Source organism: Pollachius pollachius (assembly GCF_949987615.1).
Source record: "Pollachius pollachius genome assembly, chromosome: 17".
In the NCBI taxonomy this organism is placed as follows: domain Eukaryota; kingdom Metazoa; phylum Chordata; class Actinopteri; order Gadiformes; family Gadidae; genus Pollachius; species Pollachius pollachius.
Window position 1 is genome coordinate 6,490,573 of NC_136950.1, and position 17,727 is coordinate 6,508,299.

The 17,727-nt window shown below is 40.0% G+C and overlaps 1 protein-coding gene across 1 annotated transcript; it reads right to left on the reverse strand.

The window, feature by feature from the left end:
- Nucleotides 1-976: 976 nt before the first annotated feature.
- Nucleotides 977-15,811, reverse strand: LOC307088782 (uncharacterized protein; the record flags this gene model as incomplete). The annotated part of the gene is made up of 3 exons (XM_079754773.1): nt 977-1,238; nt 1,846-1,963; nt 13,318-15,811. 3 exons carry the CDS (start codon nt 15,809-15,811, stop codon nt 977-979), a joined length of 2,874 nt encoding a protein of 957 aa, XP_079610899.1.
- Between the last annotated feature and the right edge of the window lie 1,916 nt (nt 15,812-17,727).

The following is a 17,727-nucleotide window of genomic DNA, read 5'->3' on the forward strand; positions in this document are numbered from 1 at the left end:
GAATCACCTAAATGTGCCGAATCACCTAAATTAATTCCAGACGATTTGTGTAGTTTGGTATTAATAAAGACTTGACTAGGCTATCTATCTATCTAGGCTATAGTCAACAATTATTCACCGAAGGCCAAGTGAATAGTGGGGAATAGCCCCCGAGACCGAAGGTTTATTTGTTGTTATTAGGGGACATTTTGTGATGAAAACAATATCGAGTTTGAGATGTCAATCATGGGATATTGCCCAATATCCCGAGATAGCGAACCAATCAAATTGCGCCATCTTAGGAGGTTCACATGTAGCATATACTAACTATACATAATATCTATGTATTTATCTTTGTATCTGTATAATCTGCTGAACACCCTCTCACTAGTCTCTACTCTCAAGGGTCTCAATGTGGCTTTGGTCTGTGTCTCCCCAACGTGACGTCATGCAATGCATTCTGGGGGAAATGAGAATCAATAGCAAACCGCTGAAATATTACCTACTTTTTCGCATTACATTCTGTTTTGTGATACCTAAGAACAATAAATACCATAAATAACAGTTTAAATCTTTATTACCAACAAGCAAATTGCACAAATTTGTTGGAAAATAAACCCTGCAACACAGCCTTTAAGCATGTGGCTTAAAGCCAAGAAAGGAAAAAAACACGTGTGGCAGTCATTATCGTTATACAACAGGATAATAATCTCTAAATAGTTTGAAAACATCCAAAGTAAATAAATACCTTTAGTTTTCTATAGGCTGGCGAGACCGATGGATCCGTAACCACAATGCATACAAATGAACACCAGATGTACATTCAACCCAAATAAGAAGATGTTTTGCAATACAGCCAATAATGAGAGTTTTAGCTAACAAAGCCAGCAAGGGGAACTCTTTCACTTTCCCACCATAGAGACAGACCCCAGGTGTCTCTAGTATAATCCCCCCCCCCCCCCCCCCCCCCTCCATCCCCACAGCATTTGTAAGCCTTTTACTGGTCTGGTCCCTCTCCGGGGGGTCCGTCCTCCACGGTGAGCCGTAGATGCTCTCCCATTGGGTGCTCCTGGGTCTCCAGGGCCTGCCGGAGCTTCTCCCAGAACAGGCCTGGGTGTGCGTTTGCGCGGGACCAGCTCAGGTAGGTTTGTCTCTTCAGGAGCCTCCTCATGCGGTAGTACGGAGACAGCTGCTGCATGGGAATGTCCTGCAGGAACACCAGGATCAGCACGTCCTTCTGCTCGTCAAACAGACGGAAGCTGGGAAATGGAAACAGGGAGAGTTGTTTTTTCATGTATGTGAGCTGTTAAACCTTCAGAGGAAGGCTGGCCTGGGCTCATGCCCCTATGAAGACCTCATTGTGCCTCTGGGCACCCATCCTCACCCAGCACCGCACCAACCATACCTAGCATCCACATGGTTGTATTGGTATAGAAATACTTTCTTACCATACTCAAGTATTCCTTCTGATCATCTGTACTTTAATGGAGGTGAGTGCTGTAGCAGGGAGCATGTTTCCACTGTTGAACTGGACCGCTAGTGTAATAGAGTGACAGATGCCCTATGGGTTTACCTCACTACTGAGGCCTTAAAGTTGGTTTATTGGGATTGATGATGATATGAGAGTTTCAAAGAGAGAGAGCAGAAAAAAAAGATTTTGAAGCAATATTCTTCTCCCCCCCCTCCGACATTTCTCCACCAAAAGTGTTGCATTTGAAGAACCTGTGATTCATAGCCAATATGGATTCCCAAAACCAGTCGCGACAAAGTTACCCCAATTGGTCAGAAATAAGCCGGGAGTGCCGTAGACCGCTCCCTATGCATGTTAACTGGGGCGATGGATGCATGTAAACTTGGGGTTCTTACCTGGCCATCTGGATCTCTCTGGAGCACCATTCACTCTCCAGGTAATCGCGACTGACCACACAGATGGTTTTTCGGCTGCCATAGATGGCGTCTGTAATGTTTTCCATGATTGGTTTGCCTGAAAAGCATTGGTTATTTACAATACATTATTCATTATTATTATTATTATCATACATTGTCTAAACTCTGTTATAATATATTGAGCTTTTCCAGCCATGTGGGTCCATTCTCGCAGTAGCCAAACGGATGTTAGTTGCTTAAGAACAGGTAGGCAAGTCAGTTAGCTCAGATCCAGCAGAGCGACTGTTTTTTCAGAGCTTCTTGGGTGAGACAGCACAGAGCCTTGGCCAGAAACCAACAACTGTTATGGGCGGAGTTACGCCATGCTTCCTCAAGCAACACGATTGGTTGAAACAAATTAATCTAAAGAAAGTGAAACACACCGTTCTTGATCTCGTCTTCCATCAGACTTACGATATAAGTGACAAGTCTGATAAGTGAGACCACTGAGTCAGTCAGTTTTAGCCATTTTTTAACCATTCATTAGTTTACATGCTAACGACTGTAACATTGTTACTGTCATTAGCCCTTCTGTTCTGTAAGCATTTTCTTCTGGAGCCAAAACCACTGATTTAAAATATAAGTGGATGAAACTAGATATAATGACTTGGTTTATAGTCTAAACACTAAACTGACATTTTCGTGCTTTGACACTGAGTTCAAAATAAACGTATATTATTGGTTTTCATGTAAATAATTCAAAATGTCGTTTAAATTATTTACATTTCAACAAATCATAATATTCTGTGAATCTAAGAGATTTATTTTGAATGTGTTCAAACTAACCATTGATTATAGTCTTATAGTTTTATATTTCATGAATGTAAGTTCTTGCCCAATTATCTGTGTATAGGTCACAAGTTTGTGAGAAAGATTCATAAAATATAAAACCTACCAACAAACTAAGAAAATGCAGGAGCCGTCGCTGTTGGTACAAAAAAATAAGATTATCTTTCTTTTGTCTTTCAATCTGCAAAGAAATTATAAATATAAAGCCAGAGCAGCCTTGGAATGAATACAAATAGGTGAAATACACACATGTCAGAATGGGTCAAACCCAATATAATAATCTCTGAGTAGTGCGGATTCAAACTAAATCTGTTCAAATTTAAAACCCTGTTTTGCGCCACATTCAATTTTTTATATTGGACATACAGAAGAGTGTGAGTAGAATATAACCAGTTGGCATGAGACAAGATACAAAGCCCCACAATCCTCTAGTTTCACAGACCACTCCTACTCTTACAGGGCGAAAAACGGCATCAAGTCAGGAATGAGATTTTTAAATGGATAAATGGGATTGGGAGAGGCAAAAATTAAAGGATGAAGAATGGGAGGAAAAGAAGTGGGAGGAGGGATGATAGGATTCATTTGACTTGTTATTTTATTTGTGGTTGTGATAGTAAGGACCAGTCAATTGACCTGTCCACCAATGCCACCAATGCAATTTGCTGATCCTCCCTACATTATAATACCATTTTTAATTCATCAGTTTTGTTGAATGGGGTTTAATTTACTCTAGCATAATATATCTTTTTGTTTATCAAATGGTCATAAATAACAGGAAATTAATTGATTTCTGTATAATGTAACCTTGCCTTTACTGTACACAGAGCAATCATGCTTATTGTTTTCACCCGGGGGTGAAGAGGCTCATTTCTCAGCCAGGAAAAATCGCCCTAGCATGTTCATGAGCATATTTAATCAGTGGCGGTTGGTCAATAGAGGGCGCTAGGGCGCTGCCCCTCCGTGAAATATTCACTTGAATATATCTGCCAACTATTAATCAACTATTATCAATACGAAATAAATCAACAAAAATACATAGCATTTATCCTCGTTTAATTGTGTGATATACTTGTCACTGCCAGCAACCATTTAAATGTGTCTGAATGTCAATGATTTGCGCTAGGCTAGTTATTGGTCATTCGAAATAAAGCCCTCCTCCAAGTCAGGGGCACCGGTGTGAGTACCAAATGTGTTCGGCTGCCAGATCGGTTCGGGGGTCCTAGATGCGCAATAATGACGCACTTCCTGTAAACGATGTCATTAAATGCGCATGCGCATACTAAAACGCTGACCTGTTTTTCCGCTCTGTAGGTAAGTACTGTATTAACGATCTCTTTTTCTTTTCTAATCTATGAATTAAAGAGGCGTTTTTATGTGACTAAACACGCCACAAACTATTCGAAGCAGCATACTTGAGAAATAAAACAAAATAACTACAGCCAACTTATAATAAAGCAAAAACAATATAAATAAAATAGATAGAAATTTTAAAAATGAACTAAATTTGTATGAAGTTGTGTGTGTGTGTGTGGGGGGCTTTTGTAGGTGATAATTACCCTTAACCTAATACCATTGAATTAATTGTTTTCTGGCCTTAATTCTGAAAACTGCCTTTCTCTTTGTTTATTTCATTTATTTTCACAGAAATGGAAGGGTTTTATACTGAAGTCAAGCATTACCTCAATCTAAAAACATACCACAGCTTAACAACAACCGCCCCAAACCCAGAGAGCAGGAAGGCCAACATTAGGAGGGTCTCAAAGACCTACTTTCTGAAAGGTAAGTCACAGTGTGTCAAACACAAATGCACATTTGAGCCAGTTTATCGGAAGTATTCTGTATTGGCACTATTCCTTTGCTTTTTTCTTCCAAGTACTGCCCAAAACATTTGCATTTTATTTTGTTTTATGAAACCATATTCGACTTGCGCATTGTTGCGAGTTGGAATTTCACATCGAACAGATACTTTAAACTGTGCTAAAAAAAAAAGCTAATTGTTTTTTTGCCACCAAGATAATATATTTCTTATTTACTGCCATTTGATTTCTTTTTTTTTTCCTCAGAATGTTATCGTTTGATTTTGCTTGTGTATGTGTGACATAATAACACGACAATGTAGAAATGCTCAAAGATGTTTAAAATATTAACTTTCTCAATGACAAATGCGTTACACTTTTTCTATTTTAAACAAACATCCAAGTACAAAACATCTAGTTCCATCTAGTTCCTTTATTTGTAACTTGGCAATTTCACTAGATTTCCTGAAGCTACTTGTTGTCATAATGTTACCTAACCACATATTGTACATACACATTCATAAATGAAGTAGGGCTGCCCCCTAATAGTTGACTAAAAACTTGTTGGTTTTACTAGTAATGTTGTTATACAAAAGAAATGAGAGGGAATATTCTAAATGGAAAACTCTTAGTCAGGGCAGCTCTAAGTGAATTTTTTTTCCCGCTGCATCAGATGAGGAGTTGTATTATAGGCACAAAAACAATGTAAGATTGGTGGTGTGCACTAATGAGCGGGCTCGTGATGTCCTCCGGGAGTGCCATGACAACCTGGGCACTGGAGGTCATCCAGGGAGGCGCAGGACAATGGACAAAATAAAGGCATCCTACCACTGGGCAACATTGCGAGAGGACGTTAAGAAATGGGTAAGTTTTTGGACTTTTTGAAAGGTGAGTTATGAGACTGAATTGAGATGGATTTATTTTAAATTTAGACATTCTGTAGAAGTATTTTAATCTGTCTCCTGTAACCTCCTTAAATTGCAACAAATATACAGAGAACTTGTTATTTGCTTTGTCATACTTATGTAATACCATGATACCAGTAGATCTTAATGGAACTTTATTTCACTGCTTTAAAGGTTGATGAATGTCCCCGTTGTCAGCGTCAGGAAGTGATGAAGACGGTTGCCCCTGTCCTTCATCCTATTAATGTCAGCAAGGCATGGAGTGTCCTTGGAATTGACCTAATTGGTCCCGTTTCCACTACCGCAAAAGGCAAAAGGTAGCTTTTTGCATGGCTGATGTATGTGTAACCACATTTTAAGATTATCAATGCAAAAGATTTGGTTTAAAGGAAAACTAGTGACAGGGATGGAATGTCTATTAATGATTATTACTATATTTATCACATGCATTTTATGTTGCAGATTTATTCTGACAGCAACAGACCTTTTTTCTAAGTGGGTTGTGGCAAAACCGCTGTGCTCCAAAACAGCAGTTGAGGTGTCACGAAAAATTGTAAATATCCTCCTCGACTTCGGTCTGGTCGACAGGATTATTACAGACCAAGGACGGGAATTTGTTAATGAGGTACAGTTATGTTTATAAAACAGTGTATGTGTGACATAGAATATTTGTCATTGAATCCTATCTTTCAAGTTAATTTACATAAACTAATGCATTGCAGCTCAACCATGGGGTGTTTGCAGCGCTCGGTGTGAAACACTGCATCACTTCAGCCTATTACCCACAGTCCAATGGACAAGCAGAGAGGACAAATAAGACAATAAAGTCAGCCCTGGCCAAGTACTGTGGGGAAGAGCAGAATGACTGGGATCTGTATTTAAGGGGAATTGTTGCGAGTATCAACACCTCAAAGCAGGTAATATTAGGTAACGACTGCAAATGGAAACAATATTCAACATCGACAGATTTTCAATAAAATACTATATCCCCTTTTTAATTAAGAGATCAACCAAGTTCACACCCTATTGTGCCCTTTTCGGGAGGCACCCTCGCTCCCCTGGGGTGGTTAATGTGAAGAAAAATGGGGACTCTCTAACATCCTGTGACACAAGCGACGAACAGCTTGAGGCACACACTGCAGAAGTGGCAGATCTGCATGCAAAGGTGATGGTAAAATGGCAATATATATATATATCTCAATTGCTCCTGAAATTAAGTTTTAAGTGACAATTACATTACAATCATTTCATAATTTTCTCAGATATACGAGAACATCCAGGTGGCCCAACAAAGGCAAAAGAAGGCCTTTGAGCAAGCAAAGGGGAGGAAAAAGAGTTTCTCTTTCAAAGATGGGGATGAGATCATGAAGGCCAATATGTGGAAGCAGGGTCGGAAAGGGGGAAAACTGGAGGACAACTGGTCTGGGCCTTACATAATGTCCTCCTTGTCCTCCAAGGGTGTGGCGACTGACCAGCAAGACAGGTGTTGAGCTTAAACAGAAGCCAAATGTTTCTCAGCTGAAGCCTTTCGTTAGGCCTACATTCAGAGGTATTATAATTCTTAATATGAGAACACTTTGAATCTCTATTCCAAATACACTTTCTTGCACAGTACATTATCCCTCTCATTAGACTCCTGCAAGCCTGAGCATGCTTTCTCGACCCAATGTGTCACTGACCACAAGTATGCCTCCACTGGAGTGGTCTATTTAAAAACAAGACATCCTGTTCAGGACATGCTGGTATAGATGTCTATTTTTTACACAATTATGGAGGGGATATTTTTTCAATGTTTTCTTCTCTGGTTTAAAGTATGTTTTGCAATCTTTCATTTGTAGCTGAACTATGCACTTGACATAAGCAGACCTGGAGGGGAAATGCTTGTCAAGGAGGGAGATGTCTGCCTGACCAGGGAAGATTTTTGGAGCTTGGGCCTTCCGAGGAACATGGAATCCAATGTAGGCATAGTGAAGCTTTAACATGTAGGGATTTTTTGTTAGAAATTATTTCAAAAGTACATTTTGTTACTTTTCTTTTCAGATTGGAAACGCATGTTTTAAACTCGTGGCGGAGGCCGCCCGAAGACATGTGAGGCGTTTTCATTTGTTGACCTGTGAAACATTGTATTTTTTTCCAAATCATTTTAACAGTTTTGTAATGAGGTTTCCCCTTGGTGGTGCACTTATTACTATGAATATTTAATCTCAATCAATACAGGGAAAAGACATCCACGTTGTGGATACCTATGTGGTTCCAACATGGAAATCCAAAACAGTGGACCCTATGGCTGGTCTTCCAGTACGTCATTATTTCCTGCAAGCTTCTGTGTTGCTTGAGACTGACCAACAGTAAATGCCCAAGAATGTGTTCAAATTGCTAGGGTGACCTGCTGCAGAAGGACCTAATCCTCCTCCCTGCCTGGAGCCGACAGCCAGGGAAAGCAGACCACTATCTGTTTTGCGTGAGTCTATTATAGATCTACTCAACCGGTGAAGTAAAAATTAGCTGCAGTTTTGGTATATGTTTTCATTCCTAATTATGAACAGTTTGTGATTTGAGCTGTTCTGTGAATGGTTTACAGGTCATGAAACCAGCAGATAGGGAGCTCATTTTGCTGGACTCTCTAGAACCTGAAGGGTTTGGTGACAGTGGTTACCAGGACATTTTTAGGTTTTGTAACATAAGGACAGCTATCAGCCCTGTTCTGTGGCTTTTTATGGATATTGTACAGATTTCATAGTAACCGGATACTATGAAATATAATCAAGCCTGGTTCAAAGGCCATTTTCAAGGTTAGCCCTGTTCAGTGGCTATAAATGCTATTTTTGCTTGCAATGGTATTTCAGAATGTAAGGAAAACCTAAAAAGTGAAACTTATACCAGTATAATTATGATTGATCTTGACAGAGATCTAGCACAACGCATTTCCCCAGGCCAGTGGAGAACTACGCTTGGCAGAGACATCAAGGTACAGTTCTTTAGTATTTCATGCACTTGCATATGCATGTTTTTATTTTCCTTTAGCCCATGTCACAGTGATATTGCCTTGCCTATGTCTTACAGGGTTTCCCATGCCAAACCACTGGCAATTACTGTGGTGTCCTCATGCTGATGGTAAATATCTTATGTAGTCTCTATTTAAGGTGTGTTGGTATCCTTTGACACTTTCATAACTTCATATGTTTCCCTTTTACAGTATGCATTCTGCATATGCACGGATGCTCCACTTCTTTTCACCGAGGTCAGCATTTTATTTATGGGAGAAAGGAGACATAAAACCAACACCACTGTGTTGTTTCTTTTTAACATTGAGTTTTGGAGACTTTACTTGAAACAGTGAATTGCATGCAAAATGTTTAATGTTGAGCAGAGAAGTTATAAAGTACTGATTATTGGCTGAAAATGACAATTAGTACTCAACCTAATGCATATATTCTTCCATTGCTTTTAGCTGGACATGGCAGACATCAGGAAATGGTCGTGCATTTCCCTGATGGAACGTTTCCAGATTGATGGGTTCGACAGAACTTTAAAAGTAATTTCTTAAATACATTTTTTTTTATAAATAGGTTTAACTATTATGTTACTATCTCACCAAAAAGCCACGGACGGAGGCTTGCATACTGGACCAAGGAGGCCTGAGCATTGCTCGCAGGGTTGCTGGAGCCAGTGTTTAGGGTCCCAAAGGCCAGAAAGACTGAACATAAGGTGACATGCTTGAAGAAATGCAGTTTTGAACATACATGCCAATATCAATCTTTCTGTACATCGTTTATCCATACTAAGCTTTTTTTTTTTATGTAATTGAACAATAAGAGTTTATTTATCCTTCAAAGGTTCAGTCTGAGAAGTCCGACCGGTGCTTCATTTCGGAGGTAATTGTTTTTACTTCACTAGTGCTGTAATTATTAAATTATTAAAACTCATCAACTGCTTTCTTTAGCTCTTTAAAGGACATTGATAAAGAATTAAACACTTTACATCCCATATGTTTTTGTGGTAGTGGAAACCAAATGGGCATATATGGGGATGTGTTATAATCAATTTACATATAATTTTCGATATTGAAATTGCTGTAGCCTTATGCAAAAAGCTTTAAACGCCCCATTGCGTTTGAAACTGTGTTGTTGTTGTGTTATCTATGAAATCTTGTTGATCTTGCCTGACATCTATTTTACAGTTGCCAAAGTCAGTGCTGTCTGACATCCTCACTGAGGTGGTACTCCAAGAGGGAGATAAAGCTTACCCAACTCTGGCTCTGGTGTGTTCCACCTTCAGGAACATAGTGTCCACTGACAGGTTCAAAAGACAGGCATATTTTCTTTGGCTCAACAGTAAGTGCATCAGTGAAGGGTGCATCAGTGTACAATATCCTAATTGAATATAATAATGTAATGTCCTGTGGGGTCTATACATGTTTTTACTGCTCTATAAAAATAAATGTGCTATTTCATCTTACACTTTGTTTGTCACAGGCGTCACTACATGGTGTAGAGTATCCGCCAACTACAGAGCAGAGTTCTACACCATGTACAGTATTGGGACCTGCATGGCATGTGGTCGGCTCTACAAAGTCTGCAGAGGTTCTTACCTTCGATAATAGGGACTTTAAGCAGCAACGTTTTATGGCAACGGCATCGGGTTGCCGTAATATAACTCAAGTATCACTTAGCCACTCTCTACTTGCTTGACAAAACACCCATTCCTCCTTATAAACAGACGGACTACTGGAACGGGAGGTGATAACATAAATTCCAGAATGCCAGAAGTTGTTCTTTTTTTCTGTTTTAGGATATATTGGTACAGGGAAAAGAGGCAAACTGGAAGGAATATATTCCGACAGCTACGACGGGGGGTACTGTGATGACATCTGCCGTCCAAGGTCATAGGTACATTTAAATTGTAAATATGGATACAAATCCCTGACGAGACTAATTGTATGAAGTTGAAGGTCTCAAGATAAATACATCTGCACACCTCTGCTTCTTTCAGATGGCATTTCCACCCCCCCCCCCCCTTCCCGTCGAGAGGAGTGGAGATATGGCTTGATGACTGTTGTTTTCAGAGCCTGTGGGAATACACCTGTGCGATATCGCCACTGCAGGCCACATGAATAAAAAAATATATAATAATATGCAAATATGTCAGTGTGTGTGCCCGTGTGTGTATCCAAACACATACACTGCAATTCACATACACACATACAGCTCAATGTAAATCCATAAAAAACTGGATGTTTTGATCCCACGGCCAATTGAGGATATATTCATGAATTATATACATTCTTATAGGCCTACCTTGAATTTTTTACTATTTTACAGATGTTTGTTAAATTGTAGAGCAAAGATACCCCTAGTGGAAACGAGGAAAATGTTACATTTTATATTGTTATTAGTTGTATAGGCAAGGATACAACTCAGTGAACATCTGGAAAATCATTAAAAAAAAAATCAATATTCAAGGACTAGGATGAATATCTAATATGAACACATTCATGAATTCATCCTCAATTCAACATGGGATCTAAACATGCCGTTTATTATGGATTTACATTTAGCTGTTCCTCAGTTGTATGTATTGTCTTATTTATTCTGTTTTGTATGAGCAAATAAAATCTCATCAATCATATGACTGTCCAAGCTCTTCATTTTCAGTAAATAGAAACTAGAAAATGTATATAGAAAATATTAATCCTGTACTTTTGTCATTACAGAAAATACTGTCTTAATATCTAACTTTAACAATGGCAATCCTTACTTTAACATATGTGAAAATAAAAATATGCATTCATCAGCGCTTATAGACTTATTTCCAATGGCTTTGTGAGAGAACGGGCTCCGTTCAATGAATTCAAAACCAAAACTGATTGAGCACCGTTTATAAACAACCCTTCCGGGTTTTGTCCGTTGGCTTTTGTCGATACGTCAAGTGTCGATACGTCATCTGTAAGCGCAGGACCCCGAACCATTCTGGCAGCCGAACACATTTGGTACTCACACCGGCCACGTTGAAGTCAATGTAAGCTCGCTAACTTTTTGCTGTCTATCAAGCAGAGACAGCTTTTCATTGGCGCAAGAAAATTCACCCTCGGGACGCACCAGTGTGCGCCCCAGGCCAATGGTATCGCTTTTCTTTTTTGTTATCACCACATGATTGGACAATTCAGCGAATAAATCCAATAGGCTACCTCCCTCAGCAGCATTCACACAACACAACTACATGTAGAGAAGAGATACATCGCTAACTAGCAGAGAGTTGTAAGCACTTTCCGCCCTTTTCAGTGGAGGAATTGGGCTCCCCAAGCAATGTTATACTATAAAAGAGCAAGTAAGTTACATATTAATTTAGTCTTTCGGCCTGTAGCATCTAAAAAAAATGAAGCAACTGTCCCATATTTCTAACTGCATTTGAAGTAGACATTAGCTGCGTTTCCATCCCCCTGATTTTATGCGAATTTTGAAGTAACGAATCAGTAAGCTGTGATGGAAGCACTAAAATTCGCATAAAAATCCTCTAATTCGCAAAAAAGTGAGGTGGTTTTTGAGAAATGCGAAAGAGAGTAAATGCGCAAAATAGGAGATGGAAACACGTTTCGAAACAGCTGTGACGTAACGAACATTGAACACACAGGACTGACAACGTCCTTCCGATTTCCGCAAAACGACCGGCCATAGCAACCCTGCCAACATCAACTTGTATATATTTTAAGCATTTGTATACATAGACATCCTATATCATATATATGATATAGGATGTCTATGTTTGCATATCCTTTAATTATACCGTGTCCATTAATCCCTGATATATGGACACCTACTAAGTAATTCCAGTCAAATTGTCTGTTCAGCCTTCAAAACGAGAGAGCTGGTACATTGTGAAAAATGCATTAAACTGTAATCAGAAAACGTGGTTATATATAGTATCTGTGGTATAAAAGGCTGGGGCGAATTTCAAATTATAAATATGTACACTTTATGTTGAAAATATAGACCGTCGCGATTCCCATTTAAACGAATGGCGAGGTGAATAGTCTTCAAAACGAGAGCTGGTAAATTGTTAAAAAATAATTAAACTGTAATCAGACAACGCGGTTATATGCTATAGACCCTGGAGTATATGGGGTATAAAGGCTGCAACGAATTTCGAATTATAAATATGTACAATGTATCCTTTAAATACGTCCATGGAACAGATGGCCAATGTGAATAATAGATACATGTGGACCGCTGAAGAGGTGAAACTTTTCCTTGCTCTCATCGAAGAAAAAAATATTACAGCTATTTTAGATGGAAAAAAACGCAATTCCACTATATATCAGGACCTAAGAGAGGATTTTATCAAAAGGATACGACAAGCCCTGAAATGTGTGTCGTTTTCCGCTCCAACCACTTGATGGAAATGCACCTAATTTGAATTTATTTTTTGCGAACTTTCTAAAGATTCACTTCACCTTTTAGATGGAAACGTGACTATTGAGACTCACAAAAAATGGACGCTATAGGACAGTGATCATGATTTGTCTCAATATCAGAATAACAACAATGGGTCAAATAGCAAAGGCTGGTGGAATGGTCCATAAAGTAGGTCTGTATATGCAGTGTAAGCTTGTCCAGGCCCTGCAAGTCAGGATGTAGGCTATGAATCTGAATGAATAGTAGGTAAATAGGTAGTGGCCATCCCCAAAATGCACCAGAATACAGGAAATCAAATCTATTAAATTCAATTTTTTTTATGGGGGGGGGGGAACCCCGGACCCCAGACCCCAGACCCCCTGTCTATTACTGTGCCCCACCAACATTTTTGATCACCAGCCGCCACTGTATCTAATTGCATATCCGCTGGCATGTACGATATATGAAATAGTGTAGGCTAGCATGTATGCTAATGGAGGTGCAGAGGATGTTCAGGGTAGGGCTCCTCACCTGGCTGGAAGTCTCGGTGGTGCAGACACAGTCTCCAGCCCTGCTCGTCCTCCAGCATGGGCAGCAGCTCCCCCAGCACCCAGCCCTCGTCGTTTGCGTTGTAGGAGATGAAGGCGTCGTATTGATGAGCGCGCTTGTCCTTGTGCTTGGAGTTGTAGAGGAACGCCAGCATGAGGTAGTACGCGTAGACCAGATGCCATTGCAGGAAATGGTAGGTGAAGGACACTGCCATGGTCATGATGACCACACATGCCGTTGAAACATAACAGATGTAGCCTGTGTCGTCTGTACAAGAACCAACGTCAATCTCCAAGAGTTTTCTTCCTTTGAGGTTTGGAGGCCAGTTGCATTCAAAGTTGTACGCATCATACACTTGTATTTGCTTGTTGGTGATTACCCATCGGAGGAACCATGCGTTGTCACAGTTACAGGTGAAGCTATTACCCTGCATATCCAGGTATTTAAGTGCTGACAGAGACAGCATCACTGGCTCTCTAATCACAGAAAAGGCATTCTTCCTCACCTGCAAGAACTCCAGCTCTGTGAGGTTAGCAGGGAGCAGAAAATCGAGAGACCTCAGGTTTATCCGTGAAATGTAAAGACTTTTAAGTTTTTGAATCGGGGAAAATAAATTGTCGGGAAGGTCTGTGAAATCATTTGAGCACAAATAAAGCTTATTCAAATTAGGAGTATAGTTGAAGGTGAGTGGGTGCAGGGATGTAAGTTGCATACTTCTGATATTGAGTACCGACAGATTTGTCAGGCCTTTCAGAAAGTTTTGTGGGAGGGCGCTCTTAAGTCGCTTGCGTTGAACTGAAATAAGCAATGTATCCAGTTGTGAAAGCTCAGCAAATGGTGGATCATCAATACGCTCTTCCGATGTATATTTAAGGTGATTGGTCATCAAATTCAATGTCTTCAAAGCTTTCAAATCACTAAAAGTACCGTTGTTAATTTTTGTTATTTCATTTGATTGAAGATTAAGATATGTAAGATTGGACAGTCCATTAAAATTCCCCTTATTAAGTTCTTTTAATTTATTTCCTTGTAATGACAGACTTTTGAGGGATTTCAAAGCTTTAAATTCTCCCTGATCTATATGAATGAGTTGATTTTCAAACAAATTAAGCACTTGGAGTTTTGGCATGTTTTTTTTGAAGGCACCGTTTAATTGATAAATGCTGCTGTTTTGCAAGCCTAAGGTCGTTAAACTGACCAAATCTTTGAAAACACAGTCATTTAAAGTCCACAAATGATTGCCATTAAGCTGAAGAATACTGAGACGGGTCATATTGGCAAAATCATCACAGCCAAGAACAATGATGTTATTGAGGCTGAGATCCAGTTTTGAGATTTGAGTTTTCCTTACGGCATAGGGGACCGATGTGAGACGGTTAGACTTCAACATTAAAATGTTAAGCTTCCTAAGAGATTGAAACGAATTGTCAGAGATGTCAGTTATCTCATTCGTCCCCAAGTCCAATATGTTAAGATTAGTACACAAGTGCAGCATGTCTGATCTAATAACTTTGATGCTGTTATTTCGGACTTCAAGAGAGGTCAGCGATGGGATTTTGCAGGAAATATTGATGAGAACCCTTATGTTGTTATACATATGGTTTAACGTCAGATTCATCAGTGAGGAGTTAAATGTCTCTAGAACTTCCTGCAGTCCTAAGGAGGAGTGAACCCCACTGATATCTAGTTTGGACACGCCACTAAGGTACGATGTGTCATTCACCTCCCAGACGATACTATTCTTAATACCCTTTTCCTCAAGGTACAAGCTTGTGAGGTTGGGAAAGATATCTGCAGTGAGGCTAAAGACCATGAGCTGATTTAGAGACAAATCAAGTGAAACAAGTTCTGTATACGTATTTGACAGCTCCCATGAATGAAAATTGGAAATTTTGTTTGCTGGAATGTTCAGGGTTTGTAAATGCGGTGTATGTTTAAAGATGTTCGCTAAGTTGCACAGTTTGTTATGGCCTAGGCCCAAAAACCTAAGTTTGCTCAGAGACTTGAAAGAGGCCGGTGCTACTGTTAAGATGCTATTGAAATTCAGACGCAAGTCTGTGAGATTGGCTAAGCCATCAAACATACCCTCCTCTAGCTTACAAAGCTTATTGCTGTTTAAATTCAACACCTCTAGATACATTTGAAACACAAAAGTTCCAGGTTCAATTATGGAGATAAAGTTGCGTTCCAGGTTTAAGCGCAACAGATTTGTTAAATTTTTCAAATCTGCATTATTTAGTTTTGAAATGTTGTTTTCAGAGAGGTCTATACTTGTGACACTTGCTGGAATGTCCTTTGGAAATTCTTTGAAACTGTTCTTCTGACAGATGGCCTGTGTGTTCCTTGTGACCCTGCAGTCCTTCAGCACGTATCCAGCAGCTGAATCAATCAAACTGTTCAGATTCAAAAGGAAACATAATATTCCAAATGAACACAAACTAATTCCCCTTATTGGCATCGCCATTTCCGTTTTCATTTTAGCACACAAAGAACTTTCTTAATGTTGGTAATTTCCAAGGCAATGGATCTCCAGTCCTATCAAGTGGATCTTTGGTTACATTTGTCAATTTCTTTCAGTCCGAGGGATCCGAAAAATCTGTCAAACAGACACACAAAGTTACACAGACAGCGGTCATTACAATCTGCTTTTGATATTCTGGAATTAAAACATGTGTCTTATATCCAACCCGGTTAGACTGGGTTCCCCCAGCCCATTCTGCCGGCGATCTGAATTCGCCCTGCAGAAGGGTCTGGAGAAGAGCAATTAAATTCTTTCTGCTTCTGATACACTTTTGCATGAGCCAATCACCAAGCTGGCTTTTCCCCCTGGTGCACTATTGGCTGGTTTAACACAATGATGACAGGGAAGTGACGGCAGGCCGCCAATTGTGTACAGATTCATTATAGGCCCGTCAATCACGCCTCTTGTGCTGAAGAAAATGAAAGCAGCCTCCCAAGACCAATATGTAATCTACGATTGAGCTTGGTCCGGCAATAGCCAGGCTACAACCCGTTATCACATGATGTTGTGTGCACAAATGGTAATCCATTGAATCGTGTCCCAGAGCACTTTTTTCGTTCTACACAGAGACACAGAGAGAGAGCGAGGGAGAGAGATGATTCAGATGGGGTGTGCGCAGATATATATATATATATATATATATATATATATATATATATATATATATATATATATATACAGTGGGGCAAAAAAGTATTTAGTCAGCCACCAATTGTGCAAGTTCTCCCACTTAAAAAGACGAGAGAGGCCTGTAATTTTCATCATAGGTAAACCTCAGCTATGAGAGACAAAATGAAAAAAAAAAATCCGGAAAATCACATTGTCTGATTTTTTAAGAATTTATTTGCAAATTATGGTGGAAAATAAGTATTTGGTCACCTACAAACCAGCAAGATTTCTGGCTGTCACAGACCTGTAACTTCTTCTTTAAGAGGCTCCTCTGTCCTCCACTTGTTACCTGTATTAATGGCACCTGTTCGAACTCCTTATCAGTATAAAAGACACCTGTCCACAACCTCAAACAGTCACACTCCAAACTCCACTATGACCAAGACCAAAGAGCTGTCAAAGGACACCAGAAACACAATTGTAGACCTGCACCAGGCTGGGAAGTCTGAATCTGCAATAGGTAAGCAGCTTGGTGTGAAGAAATCAACTGTGGGAGCAATTATTAGGAAATGGAATACATACAAGACCACTGATAATCTCCCTCGATCTGGGGCTCCACGCAAGATCTCACCCTGTGGGGTCAAAATTATCACAAGAACGGTGAACAAAAATCCCAGAACCACACGGGGGAACCTAGTGAATGACCTCCAGAGAGCTGGGACCAAAGTAACAAAGGCTACCATCACTAACACACTACGCCGCCAGGGACTCAAATCCTGCAGTGCCAGACGTGTCCCCCTGCTAAAGCCAGTGCATGTCCGGGCCCGTTTGAAGTTTGCTAGAGAGCATTTGGATGATCCAGAACAGGATTGGGAGAATGTCATATGGTCAGATGAAACCAAAATATAACTTTTTGGTAAAAACTCAACTCGTCGTGTTTGGAGGAGAAAGAATGCTGAGTTGCATCCAAAGAACACCATACCTACAGTAAAGCATGGGGGTGGAAACATCATGCTTTGGGGCTGTTTTTCTGCCAAGGGACCAGGACGTCTGATCCGTATGACGGAAAGAATGAATGAGGCCATGTATCGTGAGATTTTGAGTGAAAACCTCCTTCCATCTGCAAGGGCACTGAAGATGAAACGTGGCTGGGTCTTTCAGCATGACAATGACCCCAAACACACCGCCCGGGCAACGAAGGAGTGGCTTCGTAAGAAGCATTTCAAGGTCCTGGAGTGGCCTAGCCAGTCTCCAGATCTCAA